The 19,647-nt window shown below is 69.4% G+C and overlaps 2 protein-coding genes across 2 annotated transcripts; one reads left to right on the top strand and one right to left on the bottom strand.

Annotated features, from left to right (window-relative positions):
• Nucleotides 1–46: 46 nt before the first annotated feature.
• CARNS1 (carnosine synthase 1) lies at nucleotides 47–13,410 on the bottom strand. Its single transcript, XM_068398203.1, has 11 exons — nucleotides 13,118–13,410; nucleotides 11,445–11,499; nucleotides 10,823–10,841; nucleotides 9,494–9,725; nucleotides 8,469–8,558; nucleotides 7,859–8,346; nucleotides 6,920–7,100; nucleotides 5,939–6,024; nucleotides 4,854–5,085; nucleotides 4,498–4,769; nucleotides 47–3,666 (listed from the first exon to the last, which is right to left on the bottom strand). Exons 3-11 carry the CDS (start codon nucleotides 10,823–10,825, stop codon nucleotides 2,431–2,433), a joined length of 2,820 nt encoding a protein of 939 aa, XP_068254304.1. The 5' UTR covers nucleotides 10,826–10,841; nucleotides 11,445–11,499; nucleotides 13,118–13,410; the 3' UTR covers nucleotides 47–2,430.
• A 2,319-nt stretch (nucleotides 13,411–15,729) lies between these two features.
• PPP1CA (protein phosphatase 1 catalytic subunit alpha) lies at nucleotides 15,730–19,641 on the top strand. Its single transcript, XM_068398905.1, has 7 exons — nucleotides 15,730–15,833; nucleotides 17,172–17,303; nucleotides 17,402–17,632; nucleotides 18,000–18,104; nucleotides 18,191–18,414; nucleotides 19,226–19,360; nucleotides 19,451–19,641. Exons 1-7 carry the CDS (start codon nucleotides 15,779–15,781, stop codon nucleotides 19,559–19,561), a joined length of 993 nt encoding a protein of 330 aa, XP_068255006.1. The 5' UTR covers nucleotides 15,730–15,778; the 3' UTR covers nucleotides 19,562–19,641.
• Nucleotides 19,642–19,647: the final 6 nt, after the last annotated feature.

Consider the following 19,647-nt stretch of genomic DNA (forward strand, 5'->3'; position numbering starts at 1 on the left):
CGGGGGGGGGTCCCGGGAGGCGCAGGGACAAGGACAGAGCCGGGGCGGCCACCGACAGCCTTTACTGGCGACCCCCCGCGCGGCACCGCCCCCTGCGGCGATGTGACGTCATCGGCGCCGCCGTGACGTCAGCGGAGGGGGGGGGCGTCCCTGGAAGAAACGGGGATCCCCCCCCCCCAACCCCCCCGCGACCCCGCTCGGGGCTTGTGGGGCGGTATCGGGGGGCTGTGGGGCGCTGGTGTTATTGTAGGGTCGCGGGGGCTGCGGGTGCTGCATGTTCTTGTAGGGTCACTGGTGTTATTGTGGGGTTGGGGGCACTACAGGGGCTGTGTGTTTACATAGGGTCGCTGGTGTTACTGTAGGGTCAGGGGCACTACAGGGGCTGTGTGTTATTGTGGGGTCGCTGGTGTTATTGTAGGGTCGGGGTGGCTGCGGGGGCTGTGTGTTATTGTAGGGTCAAGGGCACTGCAGGGGCTGTGTGTTTATGTAGGGTCGCTGGTGTTATTGTAGGGTCGGGGGCACTATAGGGGCTGTGTGTTATTGTGGGGTCGCTGGTGTTATTGTAGGGATGGGGGCACTACAGGGGCTGTTTGTTATTGTAGGGTCACTAACGTTATTGTAGGGTCGTGGGCACTACAGGGACTGTGTGTTTATGTAGGGTCGCTGGTGTTATTGTAGGGTTGTGGGCACTATAGAGGCTGTGTGTTATTGTGGGGTGAGGGGCACTATAGGGGCTGTGTGTTATTGTAGGGTCGCTGGTGTTATTACAGGGATGGGGGCACTATAGGGGCTGTGTGTTATTGTGGGGTCAGGGGCACTACAGGGGCTGTGTGTTTATGTAGGGTCACTGGTGTTATTGTAGGGTCTCGGGCACTCTAAGGGCTGTGTGTTATTGTAGGGTCGCTGGTGTTATTATAGGGATGGGGGCACTATAGGGGCTCTGTGTTTTTGTAGGGTCACTAGTGTTATTGTAGGGTCATGGGCACTACAGGGGCTGTGTGTTATTGTAGGGTTGCTGGTGTTATTGTAGGGTCATGGGCACTACAGGGGCTGTGTGTTTATGTAGGGTCGCTGGTGTTATTGTAGGGTCGGGGGCACTCTGGGCGCTGCCTCTCACTCTAGGGCTTAGTGCTGTCCCGGGGCTCGGGGTGTTTGTGGTGGCAGCGCTGCCCTTGGGGACACACTGGTTGGGTGTCACAGGGGGTCCCTGGGGCGGTTTGTTATTGTAGGGTCTCCCTGTGCAGGTCTGTTATTATGGGGTCTCCCCGTGCTGGTTTGTTATTGTAGGGTCTCCCTGTGCAGGTCTGTTGTTATGGGGTCTCCCCACGCTGGTTTGTTATTGTAGGGTCTCCCTGTGCAGGTCTGTTATTATGGGGTCTCCCTGTGCTGGTTTGTTATTGTAGGGTCTCCCCGTGCTGGTTTGTTATTGTAGGGTCTCCCTGTGCTGGTCTGTTATTATGGGGTCTCCCCACGCTGGTTTGTTATTGTAGGGTCTCCCCATGCTGGTGCTTATAGGGGAGCTGCCCTCACCCCTCGTTAGCAAAGGTTCGTTAACGGGGGTGCCCTGTCTGCCCCCTGCCCTGGGGAGGGCTGGGGGTTGGCATCCCCCTGCGTGTCCCCTGGCATGGGAGGGGCACGGGACCCCCCCACTGTGGGGACAGGGGATGCCCGGAGCAGGGTTTGGGGGTGCTGGGGCAGGGCTGGGGGGTGCCAAGGGATGGGGTGCCAGGGGGTGAGGTGCCAGGGGGTGGGGTACCAGGGTGGGGGGGTGGCAGGGGATGGGGTGCCAGGGTAATGGGGGATGGCAGGGGATGGGGTGGCAGGGGATGGGGTGCCAGAGGATGGAGTGCCAGGGGAGTGGGGGGATGCCAGGGAATGGGGTGCCAGGGGAGGGGGTGCCAGGGTATGGGGGGGTGCCAGGGTATGGGGTGCCAGGGTATGGGGTGCCAGGGTGGGGGGTGGCAGGGGATGGGGTGACAGGGTAATGGGGGGATGCCAGGGGATGGGGTGCCAGGGGAGTGGGGGGATGCCAGGGAATGGGGTGCCAGGGAATGGGGTGCCAGGGGATGGGGTGGCAGGGGAGTGGAGGGATGCCAGGGGATGGGGTAGCAGGAGAGTTGAGTTGGGATGCCAGGGGATGGGGTGCCAGGGGATAGGGTGCCAGGACAAGGGCATGGGTGCCAGGGGATGGGGTGCCAGGATGGGGGGGCTGCTAGGGGATGGGGTGCCAGGGGAGTGGGGGGATGCCAGGGGATGGGGTGCCAGGAGGGTGCCATGGGACGGGGTGATGGGGCTGTGGGACAGGGGTGCCAGGGTGACACCAGGGCCCGGGGCGGCGGGGCTGCGGGAGGAGGAGGAGGGAGGGTGCCAGGGCAGCGCGTGGGTGCCCGTACCCCCCTCCCCTCGCCCCGACCCCGCTGCTGCCCGGGGCTATGTGAAGTGGGAGAGGAAATGCTGGACGGGGTAGCGGGGCGAGTCGATGCCCAGCGCCTGGCAGAGCCCCAGCAGGCGCAGGCAGGCCTCTGCCCGCGTGCCCGCGCCGCACGCCACGCTCAGGCACGGCTCCTCGTACTCCCCGGCGCCCGCCGCCTCCTCGAAGAGCCGGTTGAGGCGGACGAGCCCCCGGCGTTGCAGCTCCCGGAGGGTCTCCATGCCCCCGCCGCCGCCGCCGCCACCCAAGGCCTCGCCGTGCTCCGAGCCCAGGCACATCACCCCGACCAGGTGCCCGCGGGGCGCGGGGCGAGCGGGCAGCACCGGCGGCGTCCCCAAGGCCACCAAGACGGCGGCCAGCAGCAGGTCGGGGCCGTACACCTCGCGGATCCAGTCGCGGAGGTAAAACCCCCCCATGCGGGGGTTGATCTCCAGCAGGCGCGGCCCGGCGGGGCCTAGTTTGAGCTCGACGTTGAAGACGCCATCATGGAGGCCGCAGGCCTGGCAGCAGCGCAGGGCGGCCCGCACCAGCTGGGCCTGCCGGTCGGCGGGCAAGCAGGAGGGCAAGCAGGCGGCCGTCTCCAGGAAGGCCGGCAAGCGCGTGGGGCCGTTGTCCGACACCCAAGCGCCCAACAACCGCCCGTCGTAAAGCACCAGATCGACGTCGTGCTCCGTGCCGGGCACGTACTCCATGAGCAACATGGCGTTCCCCCAGCCCAGGCCGATGCCCGGGTGGTCGGCGTCGTCGCGGAGGTCGCGCCAGAGGCGGGCGGCGTGTTGGTGGCACTGCCCGGCGTTCTCCACCAACCGGACGCCCACGGCGCCGGCGCCGAACTCCAGTTTGGCCACGGCGGGGAAGGGCACGGCGCCGGCCGCCCGCTCCACGTCGCCGTGGCTCTGCAGGCGGCGGCACGGCACGGCGAAGGCGGCGGGCGGCGGGCGGCCGCGGCGGCACCGCTGCAGGTGCTCGTGGGTGCGGCTCTTCTGCTTGGCCACGCGGACGGCGGCGGGCGGGTTGCCGCGCAGGCCCAAGCGCTGGCACACCAGTGCCGCCAGTACGACGCAGTCGTCCCAGTAAGAGAGGCAGGCGTGGGGACGCAGCCCCCGGGCGCGCACCAGCTCCGCCACCCGCTCCGCGTGCTCCTCGTCCCGCCGGTGCTCCCGGCTGTCGTAGGGCAGGAAGGTCTCCACCAGCCCCGCCGCGAAGTGCTCCGGGTCCGACTCCACCAGGTGGATCTGGGTCCCCACAGAGGTGTCACAGGACAGGACACGGGGTGCCCACCCCCTGCGCCGCGGCTGTGCCACCCTCCCCACCACCCTGCCTCGAGGCGTCGGTGTCACCACGGCGGTGGCAGGGACGCCAGGACACGGGGTGCCCACCCCCTGCGCCACGGCAGTGCCACCCTCCCCACCACCCTGCCTCGGGGACGACAGGACACGGTGTGCCCACCCCCTGGGCCACGGCAGTGCCACCCTCCCCACCACCCTGCCTCGGGGACGACAGGACATGGGGTGCCCACCCCCTGCGCCACGGCTGTGCCACCCTCCCCACCACCCTGCCTCGGGGGGGACAGGACACGGGGTGCCCACCCCCTGCGCCGCGGCTGTGCCACCCTCCCCACCACCCTGCCTCGAGGCGTGGGCGTTGCAGGGTAGCACCCGGCGTTCACTCTGAAGCCTACTGATGGCAGTGCCCGCTGGCCACCAGTCCAGCCTCCAGGGTAGCACCCGGCATTCACTCTGAAGCCTACTGATGGCAGTGCCCGCTGGCCACCAGTCCAGCCTCCAGGGTAGCACCCGGCGTTCACTCTGAAGCCTACTGATGGCAGTGCCCACTGGCCACCAGCCCAGCCTCCAGGGTAGCACCCGGCGTTCACTCTGAAGCCTACTGATGGCAGTGCCCACTGGCCACCAGCCCAGCCTCCAGGGTAGCACCCGGCGTTCACTCTGAAGCCTACTGATGGCAGCGCCCACTGGCCACCAGCCCAGCCTCCAGGGTAGCACCCGGCGTTCACTCTGAAGCCTACTGATGGCAGCGCCCGCTGGCCACCAGCCCACCCTCCTCACCTTCAGGCCGTAGTCGCGGGCCGCCTCCCAGACGAAGCTCTTGCTGATGCCACCAGCCCCGATGAGCAGGATGTCCTTGCCCTCGACCAGGTGGCACTGTGCCCGGTGCAGCAGGGCCTCGGCCAGCAGCTGGGGCAGGTCGCCGGGGGGCTCGCCCACGGCGCGCCCCATGGCCTCGGCCAGCACGCAGGTCTCCAGGCACCGCTGGCTGTTGGCCGACAGGGCCACCAGCTCCAGGGTGTCATCCACGCACGCCAGCAAGAAGTCCACGCCTGGGGACGGGGACACGGCGCTCAGGACAGTGCCACCACCGTGGGGTGGCCCTCGGGGACCGGCGCCGCTCCCCCCGCGCTCACCCAGGAGGTCGGTGCGGGCGCGGGCGCCGCCGCGCTGCTGGGGGCTCAGCTCGGCCTCGGCGGCCAGGAGGGCGGCCATGGCGGCCTCGGCGGCCCCCTGTAGCCGCGTGGCCAGCGCCTGCCGCTGGCCGGGGGCCACCACCCCCCACTGCTGCAGGCTGGAGTCCAGGCCCTGGGGCAGCGCCGCCCCGTGCCGCACCGGCGCCTCCGCACGCCCCACGCAGCATGCCACCTGCGGGGACATGGTGATGGGCGTGGGGACACCGGCTGCCACCAGGACGTGGGGACATGGGGAGGGAGGCACGCTGACCCAAGGCGTGGGGACATGGGTGGCCACCATAGCCTGGGGACATGGGCTGCCACCATGTAGACCGGGGACATGGTGGCCCAAGGCATGGGGAGTCAACCACCCGCCCTACAGCCTGGGGACACATGGTGCCACCCAGGGCACAGGGACACAGGGTGCCACCCGGGCCATGGGGACAGAGACTAAGCCAGGGTGTGGGGACATGGACTGCCGTGCCATAGCCTGGGGATGTGGGCTACTGCCAGGGCGTGGGGACACGTAGGGCCACCAGAGCATGGGGACACGGATGGCCACCATAGCCTGGGGACACGTAGGGCCACCAGAGCATGGGGACATGGATGGCCACTGTAGCCTGGGGAGACGTAGGGCCACCAGGGCATGGGGACATGGATGGCCACTGTAGCCTGGGGACATGTAGGGCCACCAGAGCATGGGGACACGGATGGCCACTGTAGCCTGGGGAGACACAGGGCCACCAGAGCATGGGCAGACGGATGGCCACCATAGCCTGGGGACACGTAGGGCCACCAGAGCATGGGGACATGGATGGCCACTGTAGCCTGGGGAGACACAGGGCCACCAGAGCATGGGGAGACGGACGGCCACCATAGCCTGAGGAGACACAGGGCCACCTGGGCATGGGGACATGGATGGCCACCATGGCATGGGCACATGGATGGCCACCGTAGCCTGGGGACACATAGGGCCACCAGGGCATGGGGACACATGCCACCAGCCCATAGCTTGGTGGCCGCCCCCAGGCCGGGCAGGGCCGTACCTGGCAGAGCTGGGGCCGGTCCCCCCAGGACCTGCAGACGAGGGTGCAGATGCGCAGGGCCACCGGCAGCCGCGGGGCTGGGCTGCCTGGGGGGCGAGGGACAGGGCAGGCACGGCCGCTGCCCGGGCACGGGGGTCCCTGCCTGACCCCCCCACCGGGGGCTTCCGGGCCCCCCTGGGGCACCGCGGTGGCCCCAGCCAACCCCAAGGGCCTGCGGGGTCCAGCGTGGCCACTGTCACCCACAGCCCCACGGGGCTGTAGGGAGTCAAAGGGGGTCACCCCACCACCCTGCCCTGCCCCAGGGGACCACGGGGGTCCGGGGTGGCCACCTTCCCCCCAACACACCCCAGGGGACCACAAGGGAACCGAGGTGGCCACCTTCCCCCCCAACACACCCCAGGGGACCACAAGGGAACCGAGGTGGCCACCTTCCCACCCAGTACACCCCAGGGGACCAAGGTGGCCACCTTCCCACCCACCACTGCCCGAGGGGACCACGGGGGACTGAGTTGGCCACCTTCCCCCCCAGCACACCCCAGGGGACCACGGGGGACCAAGGTGGCCACCTTCCCCCCCAACACGCCCCAGGAGACCACGGGGGACTAAGGTGGCCACCTTCCCACCCAACACACCCCAGGGGACCACGCGGGACCGAGGTGGCCACCTTCCCACCCACCACTACCCCAGGGGACCATGGGGGACCAAGGTGGCCACCTTCCCACCCAACACACCCCAGGGGACCATGGGGGACCAAGGTGGCCACCTTCCCACCCCACTAGCCCAGGGGACTGTGGGGGTCCAGGGTGACCTTCTCCCCCACCCCAGGGGACCGTGGAGGTGGCCACCTTCATGCCCTGCCCCAGGAGCCCAGGAGTTTGGTTGCCCCGATGGCCACCCACCCACCCACCCATCCCAGGGGAGCCCGGGCGGGCCCTTCCCTCCCACCCCAGGGTGGTGGGTGCCCGAGGGCGGGGGTCTTACGTGGGGGTGGCACAGGCAGGCGGGCGGTGGGCACCAGGGCCTCCAGCAGGACGCTGTCCTCCTCCCGCAGCCCGCGGAGCCGGGCACCCACCGCCCGCGCCACCGCAGCCCCCTCCTCCTTCCCGTGGGTGCTGCGGGCGCCCGTCCCGTGCCACCGCCACCCCGCCGGCCGCACCGCCACCTGCGCGCGCCCCCGTGTCACCCCCACGCCGCGGCCACCCACACGTGCCACCCCATACCACCCTGTGCCACCCTTTGCCACCCTGTGCCACCCCCATGCACCACCGTGCCCTGTGGGTGCCCCCCACACCCTTCCGTGCCCTATGGGTGCCCCCCACACCCTGCTGTGCCCCGTGGGTGCCCGCTGTGCCCCATGGGTGCCCCCCATGCCCTGTTGTGCCACATGGGTGCCCCCCATGCCCCACCATGCCCCATGGGTGCCCCCTATGCCCTGCCATGCCCCGTGGGTGCCCGCTGTGTGCCGTGGGTGCCCCCCATGCTCCACCATGCCCTGTGGGTGCCCCCCATGCCCTGCTGTGCCCCATGGGTGCCCTCATGCCCTGCCGTGCCCCGTGGGTGCCCGCTGTGCCCCATGGGTGCCCCCCACACCGTGCCGTGCCCCGTGGGTGCCCCCCCATGCCCCGCTGTGCCCCATGGGTGACCCCATGCTCCGCCGCGCCACATGGGTGCCCCCCATGCCCCACCATGTCCCATTAGTGCGCCCCACACCCTGCTGTGCCCCGTGGGTGCCCCCCACGCTCTGCCGTGCTCCGTGGGTGCCCGCTGTGCCCCGTGGGTGCCCCCCACACCCCACCGTGCCCCATAGGTGCCCCCCACACCCTGCCGTGCCCCATGGGTTCCCGCTTCCCGCTGTGCCCCGTGGGTGCCCCCCACACCCCGCCATGCCCCGTGGGTGCCCCCGTGCCCCACCGTGCCCACCTGGCTGTAGGGCTCCATGGCGGTGCCCCCCAGGAAGGCGCCCACCTCCTCCTGCACCAGGCTCTCCTGGCCCTGGGGGTCCTCCAGCCGCACCACCCTCACCCCGGGTGCCACCGGCTCCGCGGGCAGGTCCCCCCGTGACCCCAGGACAAATGCCAGGGTGGGGGGCACGGGGAGGCCGGCACGGGCTGCCAGCACCCAGCGGGTGCCCAGCGTGTCCTCGAGCCGGCGGGCGAGCGGGCCCGAGCCCCCCGTGGGGCAGTCGAGGTCACGGGCCAGCTCGGCCACCCAGCCGCCCTCGGCGTCCCCCGCCGCAAAGGTGCCCGTCACGTAGGTGGCACGGCGGGGTGGCACAAAGGTGTCCAGGGCACTGTGCCCCCCCACCTCAAAGGAGACCCCCCGGGAGAGCAGCAGGGACCAGGCGCCCGGGGACGTCTCCGAGGGCACCCGGGTGGCCCAGGCGGGTGACAGGCACAGCACCATGGCACCTATGGGTGGGCAGGGGCGCGGGCAGCGGCTGTCCCCAGCCCCTGGGGTGGCATTCGCTGCCAGCACTGGTGTGTACTGGGGTTAGTGGGGCACGGGGGGGGGCTGGTGCCACCATACCCACCTGGGCAGCGAGTGCCACCCTCCAGCAGGACGGGCAGGAAGGCGGTGGGGGACCCCAGGACGCAGACGGTCATGGCCAGGGGGCCAGATCCTGCCAGCGAGGCGAGGGTGAACAGCCCCGGTGCCACCCTTGTCCCTGCCACCCCCTTGTCCCCAGCCTGGCACCACACCCCCATCACCACCCTTGTCCCTGCCACCCCCATGTCCCCAGACTATCACCGTGCCCCCAGTGCCACCGTTGTCCCTGCCACCCCCTTGTCCCCAGCCTGGCCAGCATCATACCTCCAGTGCCACCCTTGTCCTGCCACCCCCATGTCCCCAGCCTGGCACTGTACCCCCAGTGCCACCCTTGTCCCTGCCACCCCCATGTCCCCACCCTGGCAACGTGACCCCATCACCACCCTTGTCCCTGCCACCCCCATGTCCCCAGCCTGGCACTGTCCCCCCATCACCACCCTTGTCCCTGCCACCCCTGTGTCCCCACCCTGGCACTGTACCCCCAGTGCCACCCTTGTTCCTGCCACCCCCTTGTCCCCAGCCTGGCACCATGACCCCATCACCACCCTTGTCCCTGCCACCCCCATGTCCCCAGCCTGGCACTGTCCCCCCATCACCACCCTTGTCCCTGCCACCCCTGTGTCCCCACCCTGGCACTGTACCCCCAGTGCCACCCTTGTCCCTGCCACCTCCATGTCCCCACCCTGGCAACGTGACCCCATCACCACCCTTGTCCCTGCCACCCCCATGTCCCCAGCCTGGCACTGTCCCCCCATCACCACCCTTGTCCCTGCCACCCCTGTGTCCCCACCCTGGCACTGTACGCCCAGTGCCACCCTTGTCCCTGCCACCCCAATGTCCCCAGCCTGGCACCATGACCCCATCACCACCCTTGTCCCTGCCACCCCCATGTCCCCAACCTGGCACTGTGTCCCCAGTGCCACCCTTGTCCCTGCCACCCCATGTCCAGCCCCCTGAGCCCCATGTCCCCATGTCCCCAGCCTGCCCCGTGCCCCCCGTGCCCCCCACCCGTGCGGGGCTCTGCGGAGCGGTCCAGCGTGCGGGGCAGCCCCTCCTGGCACAGGGCGCTCTGGAGCAGCTCGTAGGCGTGGGTGGCACAGTCGGGGTCCCCGCTGTCCTCGGGCACCTCGCCATCAGGGACCTCGTCCTCCAGCCAGCCCGGGCACAGCGCCTCCGGCCCGGCCCAGTCCTGCTCCCCAGGGCTTGGTGCCCGCTCCGTGCTTGACTGGTCCACTGAGAGCTGCGGGGAGTGGAGACGGGGCTGGCATGGGGCTGGCATGGGGCTAATGGGTTGGCGTGGGGCTGGCATGGGGCTAAGGGGCTGGTATGGAGCTGGCACGGGGCTAAGGGGTTGGCATGGGGCTAAGGGGTTGGCATGGGACTGGTATGGGGCTAATGGGTTGGTATGGGACTGGTATGGGGCTAAGGGGCTGGCATGGGGCTAAGGGGCTGGCATGGGGCTGGCATGGGGCTAAGGGGCTGGCATGGGGCAGAGGGGCTGGCATGGGGCTGGTATGGGACTGGCATGGGGCTAAGGGGCTGGTATGGGGCTAAGGGGCTAGTATGAGGCTGGTATGGGGCTGGCATGGGGCTGGCACGGGGCTAAGGGGTTGGCATGGGTCTGGCACAGGGCTAAGGGGCTAGCATGGGGCAGAGGGGCTGGTATGGGGCTGGCATGGGGCTAAGGGGCTGGTATGGGACTGGCATGGGGCTAAGGGGCTGGTATGGGGCTAAGGGGCTGGCAGGGAGCTGGCAGGGGGCTGGCACGGGGCTAAGGGGCTGGCATGGGGCAGAGGGGCTGGTATGGGGCTGGCATGGGGCTGGCATGGGGCTAAGGGGCTGGTATGGGACTGGCATGGGGCTAAGGGGCTGGTATGGGGCTAAGGGGCTAGTATGAGGCTGGTACGGGGCTGGCATGGGGCTAAGGGGTTGGCATGGGTCTGGCACAGGGCTAAGGGGCTGGCATGGGGCAGAGGGGCTGGCATGGGGCTGGCATGGGACTGGCACGGGGCTAATGTGTTGGCACGGGGCTACCACAGGGCTAAGGGGCTGGCACGGGGCAGAGGGGCACAGGGTGCCGCTGCCCACGCGTGGGTGGGGGTGCCGGGGTGCCGGGGGGCTGCGGGTGCCGGGCACAGCGCCGCCATCTCGGGGCCGCGGGGCAGTGCCAGCCGCCGGGGCCGCCAGCTCCGGGACAAAGCGTCCCCTTGTCCCCACGGGGTCACGCGGCGGGTGGGCACAGCGTGCCACTGCCCGGCACCACCGGGGGCTCCCCGGGGACCGTGCCCCGCGGGATGGGGCACCCACCTCCGCCCGGACCCCCCCGGTGCCACTCACCATCCTGGTGACCGAGGGGCTGCAAGAGACCGACGGGCAGAGTCAGGGGGTGCTCCTTGGGGACATGCCACCCCCCTGCCACCCCCAGTGCCCAGGGCACCCCTCCTGCAGCACCCACCAGGGTCAGGCACCCTGGGGGTGCCCCTCGATGCCAGCCCTGCTGACCCCAGGTTGTCCCCTCGGTGCCACCCCCGGTGCCAGGGATCAGCGTAATCCCACAGCAGCTCAGCACAGCGGGGGGCACCCCCTACCCCCAGGGTGCCAAGGTGCCCTGGGCTGCCCCAGGAGGGTGCCTGGCACCGAGGGAAACTGAGGCACCGAGCAGTGCCCACTGGCAGCCACCCACCCAGGGTCCCCCCAGCCCTGTGGGGACCCCAGGGGCCATGGGGAGGGTGTCCCCATGGGGTGGCTGCGCCCAGTGGTAGGCGTAGGGGACACACGGCTCGGTCCCCTGCCCACCGGTGGGCACCCACCAGCACACGGGGCACCCACAGGGGTCCCTGCAGGTCTGTGCCCCCCCCCGCAGCCCAGGGCCACCCTCCACCCCCTCTGTCCTCAGCTGGGGGTGGCCCTGTGGTCCCCAAGCTGGGACAGCTGGTGCCCCCACGCCTGCCCCGGGTACCTTGTGGTGGCAGCCGTGGCCTGAGAGCGCGCAGAGGACGAGGGCTCGGGCACGCCTGGCACAGGGGACACGGGTCAGCTCCGGCCTTTAAACCCCCCCCCCCCCCCCCCCCCCCCCCCCCCCCCCCCCCGCGCCACCCCGGGGTGCCCGGCCCCCAGCCCCGTGCCCCGGCTTAGGCGGCGGGCACAGAGCCCCATTGTCCCCTCGGCGCCCGGGGGGGCACCTCGTGCCACACGCTGGCACTGTCGCCCCTGTCCCTGGCCTTGTCCCCATCCCCAGGGACAGCAGGGAGCCGTGGGGACACGCTGCGGCAGCGGGACCCGGGGCGGTGGCTCGGTGTGCCAGGGCGTCCCTGTCCCCGAGCTGCCCGCGCTGGGCACGGCCCCCCCCCGCCCCCCTCTCCCCAGCGTGGCAGAGCTGCCATGGCGCACGTCCCCCGGCTTAGCTCCAGCTGCCCACGGCGTCACTGTCACCGTCACCAGCGGGCACAGAGCCACCACCGTGGCGGCCACCACGCCGCAGAGCCCTGCGCGCCCTGCCACCTGCGCCCTGCCACCCATGCCCTGCCACCCACCCTGTCTCACCCACAGTCACCCACACCCTGTCCCCCACATCGTCCCCCACAGCCTGTCACCCACACCATGACCCACACTGTGACCCACAGCCTGTCACCCACACTGTCACCCACACCCTGTCACCCACACCATGACCCACAGCCTGTCACCCACACTGTCACCCACACCATGACCCACAGCCTGTCACCCACACTGTCACCCACCCTGTCACCCATACCATGACCCACACCCTGTCACCCACACCCTGTCACCCACACCATGACCCACAGCCTGTCACCCACACCATCACCCACACTGTCACCCACACCCTGTCACCTACACCGTGACCCACACCCTGTCACCCACACCATGACCCACAGCCTGTCACCCACACCATCACCCACACTGTCACCCACACACTGTCACCCACACCATGACCCATACCCTGTCACCCACCCTGTCACCCACACTGTCACCCACACCTTGTCACCTACACCATGACCCACAGCCTGTCACCCACACTGTCACACACACCGTCACCCACACCCTGTCACCCACACTGTCACCCACACTGTCACCCACACCCTGTCACCCACACCATGACCCACAGCCTGTCACCCACACCGTCACTCACACCGTCACCCACACCCTGTCACCCACACCCTGTCACCCTCACCATGACCCACACTGTCACCCACACTGTCACCCACACCCTGTCACCTACACTGTGACCGACACCCTGTCACCCACACCCTGTCACCCGCAGCCACCCAGCTACACCTGGCACAGCCGCCCTGGCACACCCCCCTCCAGCCACCACCCACAGCCCACACGCACACACGTGCACACACACACGCACATGCACACACGCATGTACAGATGCAGACATGCACATGCACACACGAACACACCCCCACACGCGTGCACATGTGCACACACACATGCACACGCAAACATGCACACGCACAGAATCACACACACACTCACACACACGCGTGCACACACGCACACGCGTGTACCCCCCCCCCCACCCTCCTCCCGCTGCCCCTGCACCCCCCAGCACCCCACAAGCACCCACACCCCCCCGGACCCCCCGCTCCCACCCGCGCCAGCACCCACCGGTGGTGACGGTGACAGTGGCGGTGGCGGTGACCGGCGGTCGCGGCTCTGCCCGCTCCGGTCCCGGCGGTGGCGGCGGCGGCTCCTGCCCGGGCGGGGCGGCCCCGGGGAGGGGCGGGGAGGGGCCGGGGGGACCCGCGGGGACCGGGGGGGGGTGCGGAGCCTCGAGGGGGGAAACCGGGGTGCTGGGACAAGGGGGCGGCGGGGCCGGGGTGGCACCGGGGGGGACGGGGGTGGGGACAGGGACAGGGACGGGGACAGGGGACCGGGACAGGGACAGGGACGGGGACAGGGACGGGGACCGGGACAGCCCGGCGGGGTCAACCGGGGCCGCTGTAAAACTGACACCGCGGATCAGAAATGTCAGGGCTGGGGCCAGGCGGCTTCACCCCCCCCGGCCCGGAGCTATTCCCGACAGCACGGCACGGCACGGCACGGCACGGCATGGCATGGCATGGCATGGCACACGGGGAATGGCACGGCACGGCATAGCATGGCATGGCATGGCATGGCATGGCACACGGGGAATGGCATGGCACGGCATGGCATGGCACACGGGGAATGGCACGGCACGGCATAGCATGGCATGGCATGGCATGGCATGGCATGGCACACGGGGAATGGCATGGCACGGCATGGCATGGCATGGCATATGGGGAATGGCACGGCATGGCACGGCATAGCATGGCACGGCATGGCACACGGGGAATGGCATGGCACGGCATGGCACGGCATGGCATGCAGGGAATGGCATGGCACAGCACGGCATGGCATGGCATGGTGTGGCATGGCATGTGGGGAAATGGCACAGCATGGCACGCCATAGCATGGCACACGGGGAATGGCATGGCACAGCATGGCATGGCACATGGGGAATGGCACGGCACAGCATGGCATGGCATGTGGGGAATGGCACGGCATGGCACAGCATGGCACAGCACACAGGGAATGGCATGGCATGGCATGGTGTGGCATGGCATGGCTCGGCACAGCACATGGCATGCATGGCACGCACAGCACGGCGTGGCACAGCACTGTGTGGCGTGCATGGTGTGGCACAGCATGGCATGGCACAGCATGGCACCGCGCAGCACAGCGTGGCACAATGCAGTATGGCACAGCACAGCACATGTGGCGTGGCAGGGCATGGCACGGCGTGGCACAGCGTGGCACAGCCCAGCGTGGGTAGTGGCTGTGCCGGTGCCACCCGCGGTCTGTCCCCGCTGCCTGTTTACCTGGGCCCCACCTTGGGGACTCATTAGCGACTGGGGCAGGCAGGGGACAGGCAGGGGACAGGCAGGGGGTGGCAGGGGGCTGGCAGGGGACAGGCAGGGGACAGGCAGGGGGTGGCAGGGGCAGGCAGGGGACAGGCAGGGGGTGGCAGGGGGTGGCAGGGACAGGCAGGGGGGTGGCAGGGGGTGGCAGGGACAGGCAGGGGGTGGCAGGGGCAGGCAGGGGGTGGCAGGGGGTGGCAGGGGGCTGGCAGGGGACAGGCAGGGGGTGGCAGGGGGTGGCAGGGGGCTGGCAGGGACAGGCTGGGGACAGGCAGGGGGTGGCAGGGGGTGGCAGGGGGCTGGCAGGGGACAGGCAGGGGGTGGCAGGGGGTGGCAGGGGGCTGGCAGGGGACAGGCAGGGGACAGCCGTGATGCCCGCACCCCTTCCCTCCCTCCCGGGCCCCCCTCCACGAGCCGGGGCACACAGGGGGCTCGGTCCCCACCGTGTCCCCCCCCCGGTGGCCCCGGCCCCCCTCGCAGCCGGTGCCCAGAGTCCCCGCGGGAGCCCAGGCTTCGGGGTGGCCCTGGGGACACCGGGGTGGCAACAGCCTCCCGGCAACCGCCCGGTGCTGCTCACAGCGGCGGCCCCACGGTCCCGGGGGCACCGGGGGCCCTCCCCGCCCCACGGGGGGCCGGAGCAACCCCTGGTCTCTTGCCAGGCACCGTGTCCCTCTGTGTCCCCTCTGTGTCCCCCCCGTGTCCCCTCAGTGTCCCCCTGACCCCATACCCCATCACAGCCAGTCCCGAGGACCCCACCAGCCCCCCGGACCCTGTCCCCAGGCTGTCCCTGTGCCCCCAGGACCGGGATGTGGGCACCCAGGGTCACCCATGTCCCCCCGTGTCCCCCCGTGTCCCCTCAGTGTCCCCCCGTGTCCCCTCAGTGTCCCCCTGACCCCATACCCCATCACAACCCAGTCCCGGGGACCCCATCAGCCCCCCGTGACCCTGTCCCCAGTCTGTCCCTGTGCCCTCAGGACCGGGATGCGGGTACCCAGGGTCACCCCTGTTCCCCTGTGTCCCCTCCGTGTCCCCCCGTGTCCCCTCAGTGTCGCCCTGACCCCATACCCCGTCACAGCCAGCCCCGAGGACCCCACCACCCCCCCGGACCCTGTCCCCAGTCTGTCCCTGTGCCCCCAGGACCGGGATGCGGGTACCCGGGGTGCCCCGTGTCCCCTGTCCCGGGGTGTCCCCTGTCCCGGGGTGTCCCCTGTCCCGGGGTGTCCCCTTGCCGCGCTGAGTCCTCCGGGCCGGCAGGGGGCGCTGCGCCGTGGCCCCGCCCCGCCTCACTGCTCCCGCTGTGCGCACGGCACGCAAGGCACGCACGGCACGCACGGCGCACGGCACGCACGGCGCGCGGGGCGGGGCGGGGCGGTAACGTCCGGCGGCCATGGCGGACACCGAGAAGCTCAACCTGGACTCCATCATCAGCCGCCTCCTGGAGGGTGAGAGAGGCCCCGGGACCCCCCTCCAACGGTCCCGGGATCCCCCTTCAACGGCCCCGGGACCCTCCTCCAACGGCCCCGGCACCCCCAGCGGCCCCGGGACCCCCCTCCAGCGGCCCCGGGATCCCCCTCCAACGGCTCCGGGGCCCTCCTCCAACGGCTCCGGGGCCCTCCTCCAACGGTCCCGGGATCTCCCTCCAACGGTCCCGGGATCTCCCTTCAACGGTCCCGGGATCCCCCTTCAACGGTCCCGGCACCCTCTTCCAACGGCTCCGGGGCCCTCCTCCAACGGCTCCGGGACCCTCCTCCAACGGCTCCGGGATCCCCCTCCAACGGCTCCGGGGCCCTCCTCCAACGGTCCCGAGATCTCCCTCCAACGGTCCCGGGATCTCCCTTCAACGGTCCCGGGATCCCCCTTCAACGGCCCCGGGACCCCCAGCGGCCTCCCCCCCTCAGCGGCCCCGGGCCCCCGCTGTAGCGGCCTCGGGACCCTCACCAGCCCCGGGGTCCCCTCAGTGGCCTCGGGGTCCCCCCAGCGGCATCCAGCCCCCCCTTAACGGCCTCCAGCCCCCCCCAACAGCCCCCTTGCCCCCCTACAACAGCCCCATGCCCCCCAATGGCCCCAGGCCCCCTTACTGGCCTCCAGCCCCCCCCCCCAACAGCCCTGTTTCCCCCCCACAGTAGACCCAATCCCCCATAACAGCCTTCACCCCCCCCAACAACCCCATTCCTCCCCCAATGGTCCCAGGCCCCCTTAATGGCCTCCAGGCCCTCCACAACAGCCCTATTCCCCCCCACAACGGCCCCATGCCCCCCCAGTGGTCCCAGACCCCCTTAACGGTCTCCAGCCCTCCCCCAAAAGCCCTATTCCCCCCCCCACAATGTACCCAAGCCCCCCTAACAGCCTTCACCCTTCAGAGGTGGGGATCTTGGGCCTGGCTGTTGGGGGGGCTGGATATTGGGGGTCTGTGCAGGGGATGGGGCCTAGATATGGGGCCAGGGAAGTTTGGGGGGTGGGTGTTGGGGGGCTGTGGGGTTTAGGGGCTCCAGGGAGCGGCTCAGGGGCTGCGGGGTTTGGGACAGGCCGGGGTGGGGCAGCGTTAGGGGCTGTGGGGTGCCAGGTTGGCAGGCACTGGGGCCGGGGGAGGCTCTGGCAGGACAGGGGTGGGGGTGACCCACGCTCACCCATCCTGGGGCAGGCCAGGACCCTTCCTGGGTTGAGGGGGGACACCTGATGGTGCCCATCGTTCCTGCCAGTCTGTGGGCATGGGGTCCCTCGGTGCCAGCGCGGGGGGCACTGAGGGGGGTCCCTGACGTTTCTCTCTCTGGTGGGGCCAGTCCAAGGGTCGCGGCCGGGCAAGAACGTGCAGCTGACGGAGAACGAGATCCGAGGGCTGTGCCTGAAGTCGCGGGAGATCTTCCTCAGCCAGCCCATCCTGCTCGAGCTGGAGGCCCCCCTCAAGATCTGCGGTGAGGGCTGCGGGGGGGGTCCCCTCTGCTTCCCCAGGGACTCTGGGGGGGTGCTGGGATCCCACACATGCCCTGTGTCCCCCCCCTCCCCACTCCAGGTGACATCCACGGGCAGTACTACGACCTGCTGCGGCTCTTCGAGTACGGAGGTTTCCCACCCGAGAGCAACTACCTGTTTCTGGGCGACTACGTGGACCGGGGCAAGCAGTCGCTGGAGACCATCTGCCTCCTGCTCGCCTACAAGATCAAGTACCCCGAGAACTTCTTCCTCCTGCGTGGCAACCACGAGTGCGCCAGCATCAACCGCATCTACGGCTTCTACGATGAGTGTGAGCGCTCGGGCTGTGCCCACGTCCCCCCCCAAACCCCTCTGCTTGTCCCCGTGTGCCCCACTGTGAGCACGGCGAGTCCTTCTGCCACCCCCATGTGCCCCCCCCAACCAACCTGTAGCACCCCAGTGCTCCCAGCACCAGCCATGCTGAGTGTCCCACACCCCTGTGTGCCCCCCACTATGGGCACGCACCCCCAGGACGCCCCTTGGGTGATGTGGTGCCGCCCCACAGCGTTGTCCCCTGTGCAGCCATAGCTCTGCCAGGGGCTGGTGGGCATCTGGTGGGACACGAGCCCACGTGGGGGGGCTCATGGGGCACCCCACGTGCCCCCCACACCCCCAAAAGGGCACCCACTGCCTTGCAGGCAAGCGGCGATACAACATCAAGCTCTGGAAGACGTTCACCGACTGCTTTAACTGTTTGCCCATCGCTGCTATCGTGGATGAGAAGATCTTCTGCTGCCACGGAGGTGGGCACGGCTTTGTGGGGGCACAGGAGCTCCGTGCTGATGCTTTTGGGGTGCTCTGGAGCTGATGTACCCGTTTCTCCTCGCAGGGTTGTCTCCAGACCTGCAGTCGATGGAGCAGATCCGGCGGATCATGCGCCCCACGGACGTGCCGGATCAGGGCCTGCTCTGCGACCTGCTCTGGTCCGACCCCGACAAGGACGTGCAGGGCTGGGGGGAGAACGATCGCGGCGTCTCCTTCACCTTCGGGGCCGAGGTGGTGGCCAAATTCCTGCACAAGCACGACCTGGACCTCATCTGCCGGGCACACCAGGTACCGCCGGGCACCGACTGCCGGGCAGAGGCGGGTGCACCCCTGGGGGGGCAGATTTGGGTCCCCAGTAGGTATCGGGTACAGGGCAGGTGTTTCTACCCCTATTAATTGCCCCTCAAGGGCAGTATTTACTCTAGGGGCTGCATGGGTGGGGGGTCCTGGGCAGGTATTTGCCCCCAGAGGGGGAATGTTTGAGCTTCGGGGGGGCTTGTTGGGACTGTGTGGGCTGGAACCCTGGGGCTGGGTGTTTACCCCCACGGGTGAGTATATTTGCCCCGGGGGTGAGTATATTTGCTCCAGGGCTGGGTGTTTACCCCCAGGGGTGAGTATGTTTGCCCCAGGGCTGGGTATTTGCCCCGAAGGTGAGTATAGTTGCCCCAGTATTGGCTGTTTGCCCCCGGGGGTGAGTATATTTGCCCCGAGGGTGAGTATATTTTCCCCAGGGCTGGGTGTTTGCCCCCAGAGGTGAGTATATTTGCCCTGAGGGTGAGTATATTTGCCCTGGGGCTGGGTGTTTGCCCCCGGGGGTGAGTATATTTGCCCCGGGGCTGGGTGTTTGCCCCCGGGGGTGAGTATATTTGCCCTGGGGCTGGGTGTTTACCCCCGGGGGTGAGTATAGTTGCCCTGGGATTTGGTGTATTTGCCCCCAGGGGTGGGTATTTGCCACTAGGGATGGGTATACTTGCCGTGGGGTGGGTATATTTGGCCTGGGGGTGGGTGTATTGCCCCCGAGGGTGGGTATTTGCCCCTGGGGGTGGCTGTATTGCCCCCGGGGGTGCCCACCTCAGCGCCGGCTCCGCCGCCCGCGCAGGTGGTGGAGGATGGCTACGAGTTCTTCGCCAAGCGCCAGCTCGTCACCCTCTTCTCGGCGCCCAACTACTGCGGGGAGTTCGACAACGCCGGCGCCATGATGAGCGTGGACGAGACCCTCATGTGCTCCTTTCAGGTGGGCTCGGGGTCTGGGGGGGAAGCGGGGAGGTGGGGCAGGAGGGTGTACAGCCCCCCCCCCTCACTCTTTTTACCCCCCACCCCCCAGATTTTGAAGCCGGCCGACAAGAACAAGGGCAAATACGGGCAGTTCAGCGGGCTGAACCCCGCCGGGCGCCCCATCACCCCTCCCCGCAACTCTGCCAAAGCCAAGAAATGAGCCAGGACCCCCCCCCCGACCCCGCTCCCGCTGGGGCCTGGCCCCCCCCAACCCTCAACATCAGGTCGCTTTTCTTTCGACTCGTT

This window comes from Nyctibius grandis, chromosome 4, assembly GCF_013368605.1.
Source record: "Nyctibius grandis isolate bNycGra1 chromosome 4, bNycGra1.pri, whole genome shotgun sequence".
NCBI classification, from domain to species: domain Eukaryota; kingdom Metazoa; phylum Chordata; class Aves; order Nyctibiiformes; family Nyctibiidae; genus Nyctibius; species Nyctibius grandis.

What these genes read in the sequence shown, in the direction of transcription:
- CARNS1 (XM_068398203.1), bottom strand. An exon ending in CCTGCCTGTGCCACCCCCAC is followed by an intron (nt 6,025 to 6,919) that starts GTAAGACCCCCG and finishes CTCGCCCCCCAG; the next exon opens with GCAGCCCAGCCCCGCGGCTG. An exon ending in ACCGGCCCCAGCTCTGCCAG is followed by an intron (nt 5,086 to 5,938) that starts GTACGGCCCTGC and finishes ATGTCCCCGCAG; the next exon opens with GTGGCATGCTGCGTGGGGCG.
- PPP1CA (XM_068398905.1), top strand. Translation starts at nt 15,779, where the DNA reads ATGGCGGACACCGAGAAGCTCAACCTGGACTCCATCATCAGCCGCCTC. An exon ending in GGCCCCCCTCAAGATCTGCG is followed by an intron (nt 17,304 to 17,401) that starts GTGAGGGCTGCG and finishes TCCCCACTCCAG; the next exon opens with GTGACATCCACGGGCAGTAC. An exon ending in GATCTTCTGCTGCCACGGAG is followed by an intron (nt 18,105 to 18,190) that starts GTGGGCACGGCT and finishes TTCTCCTCGCAG; the next exon opens with GGTTGTCTCCAGACCTGCAG.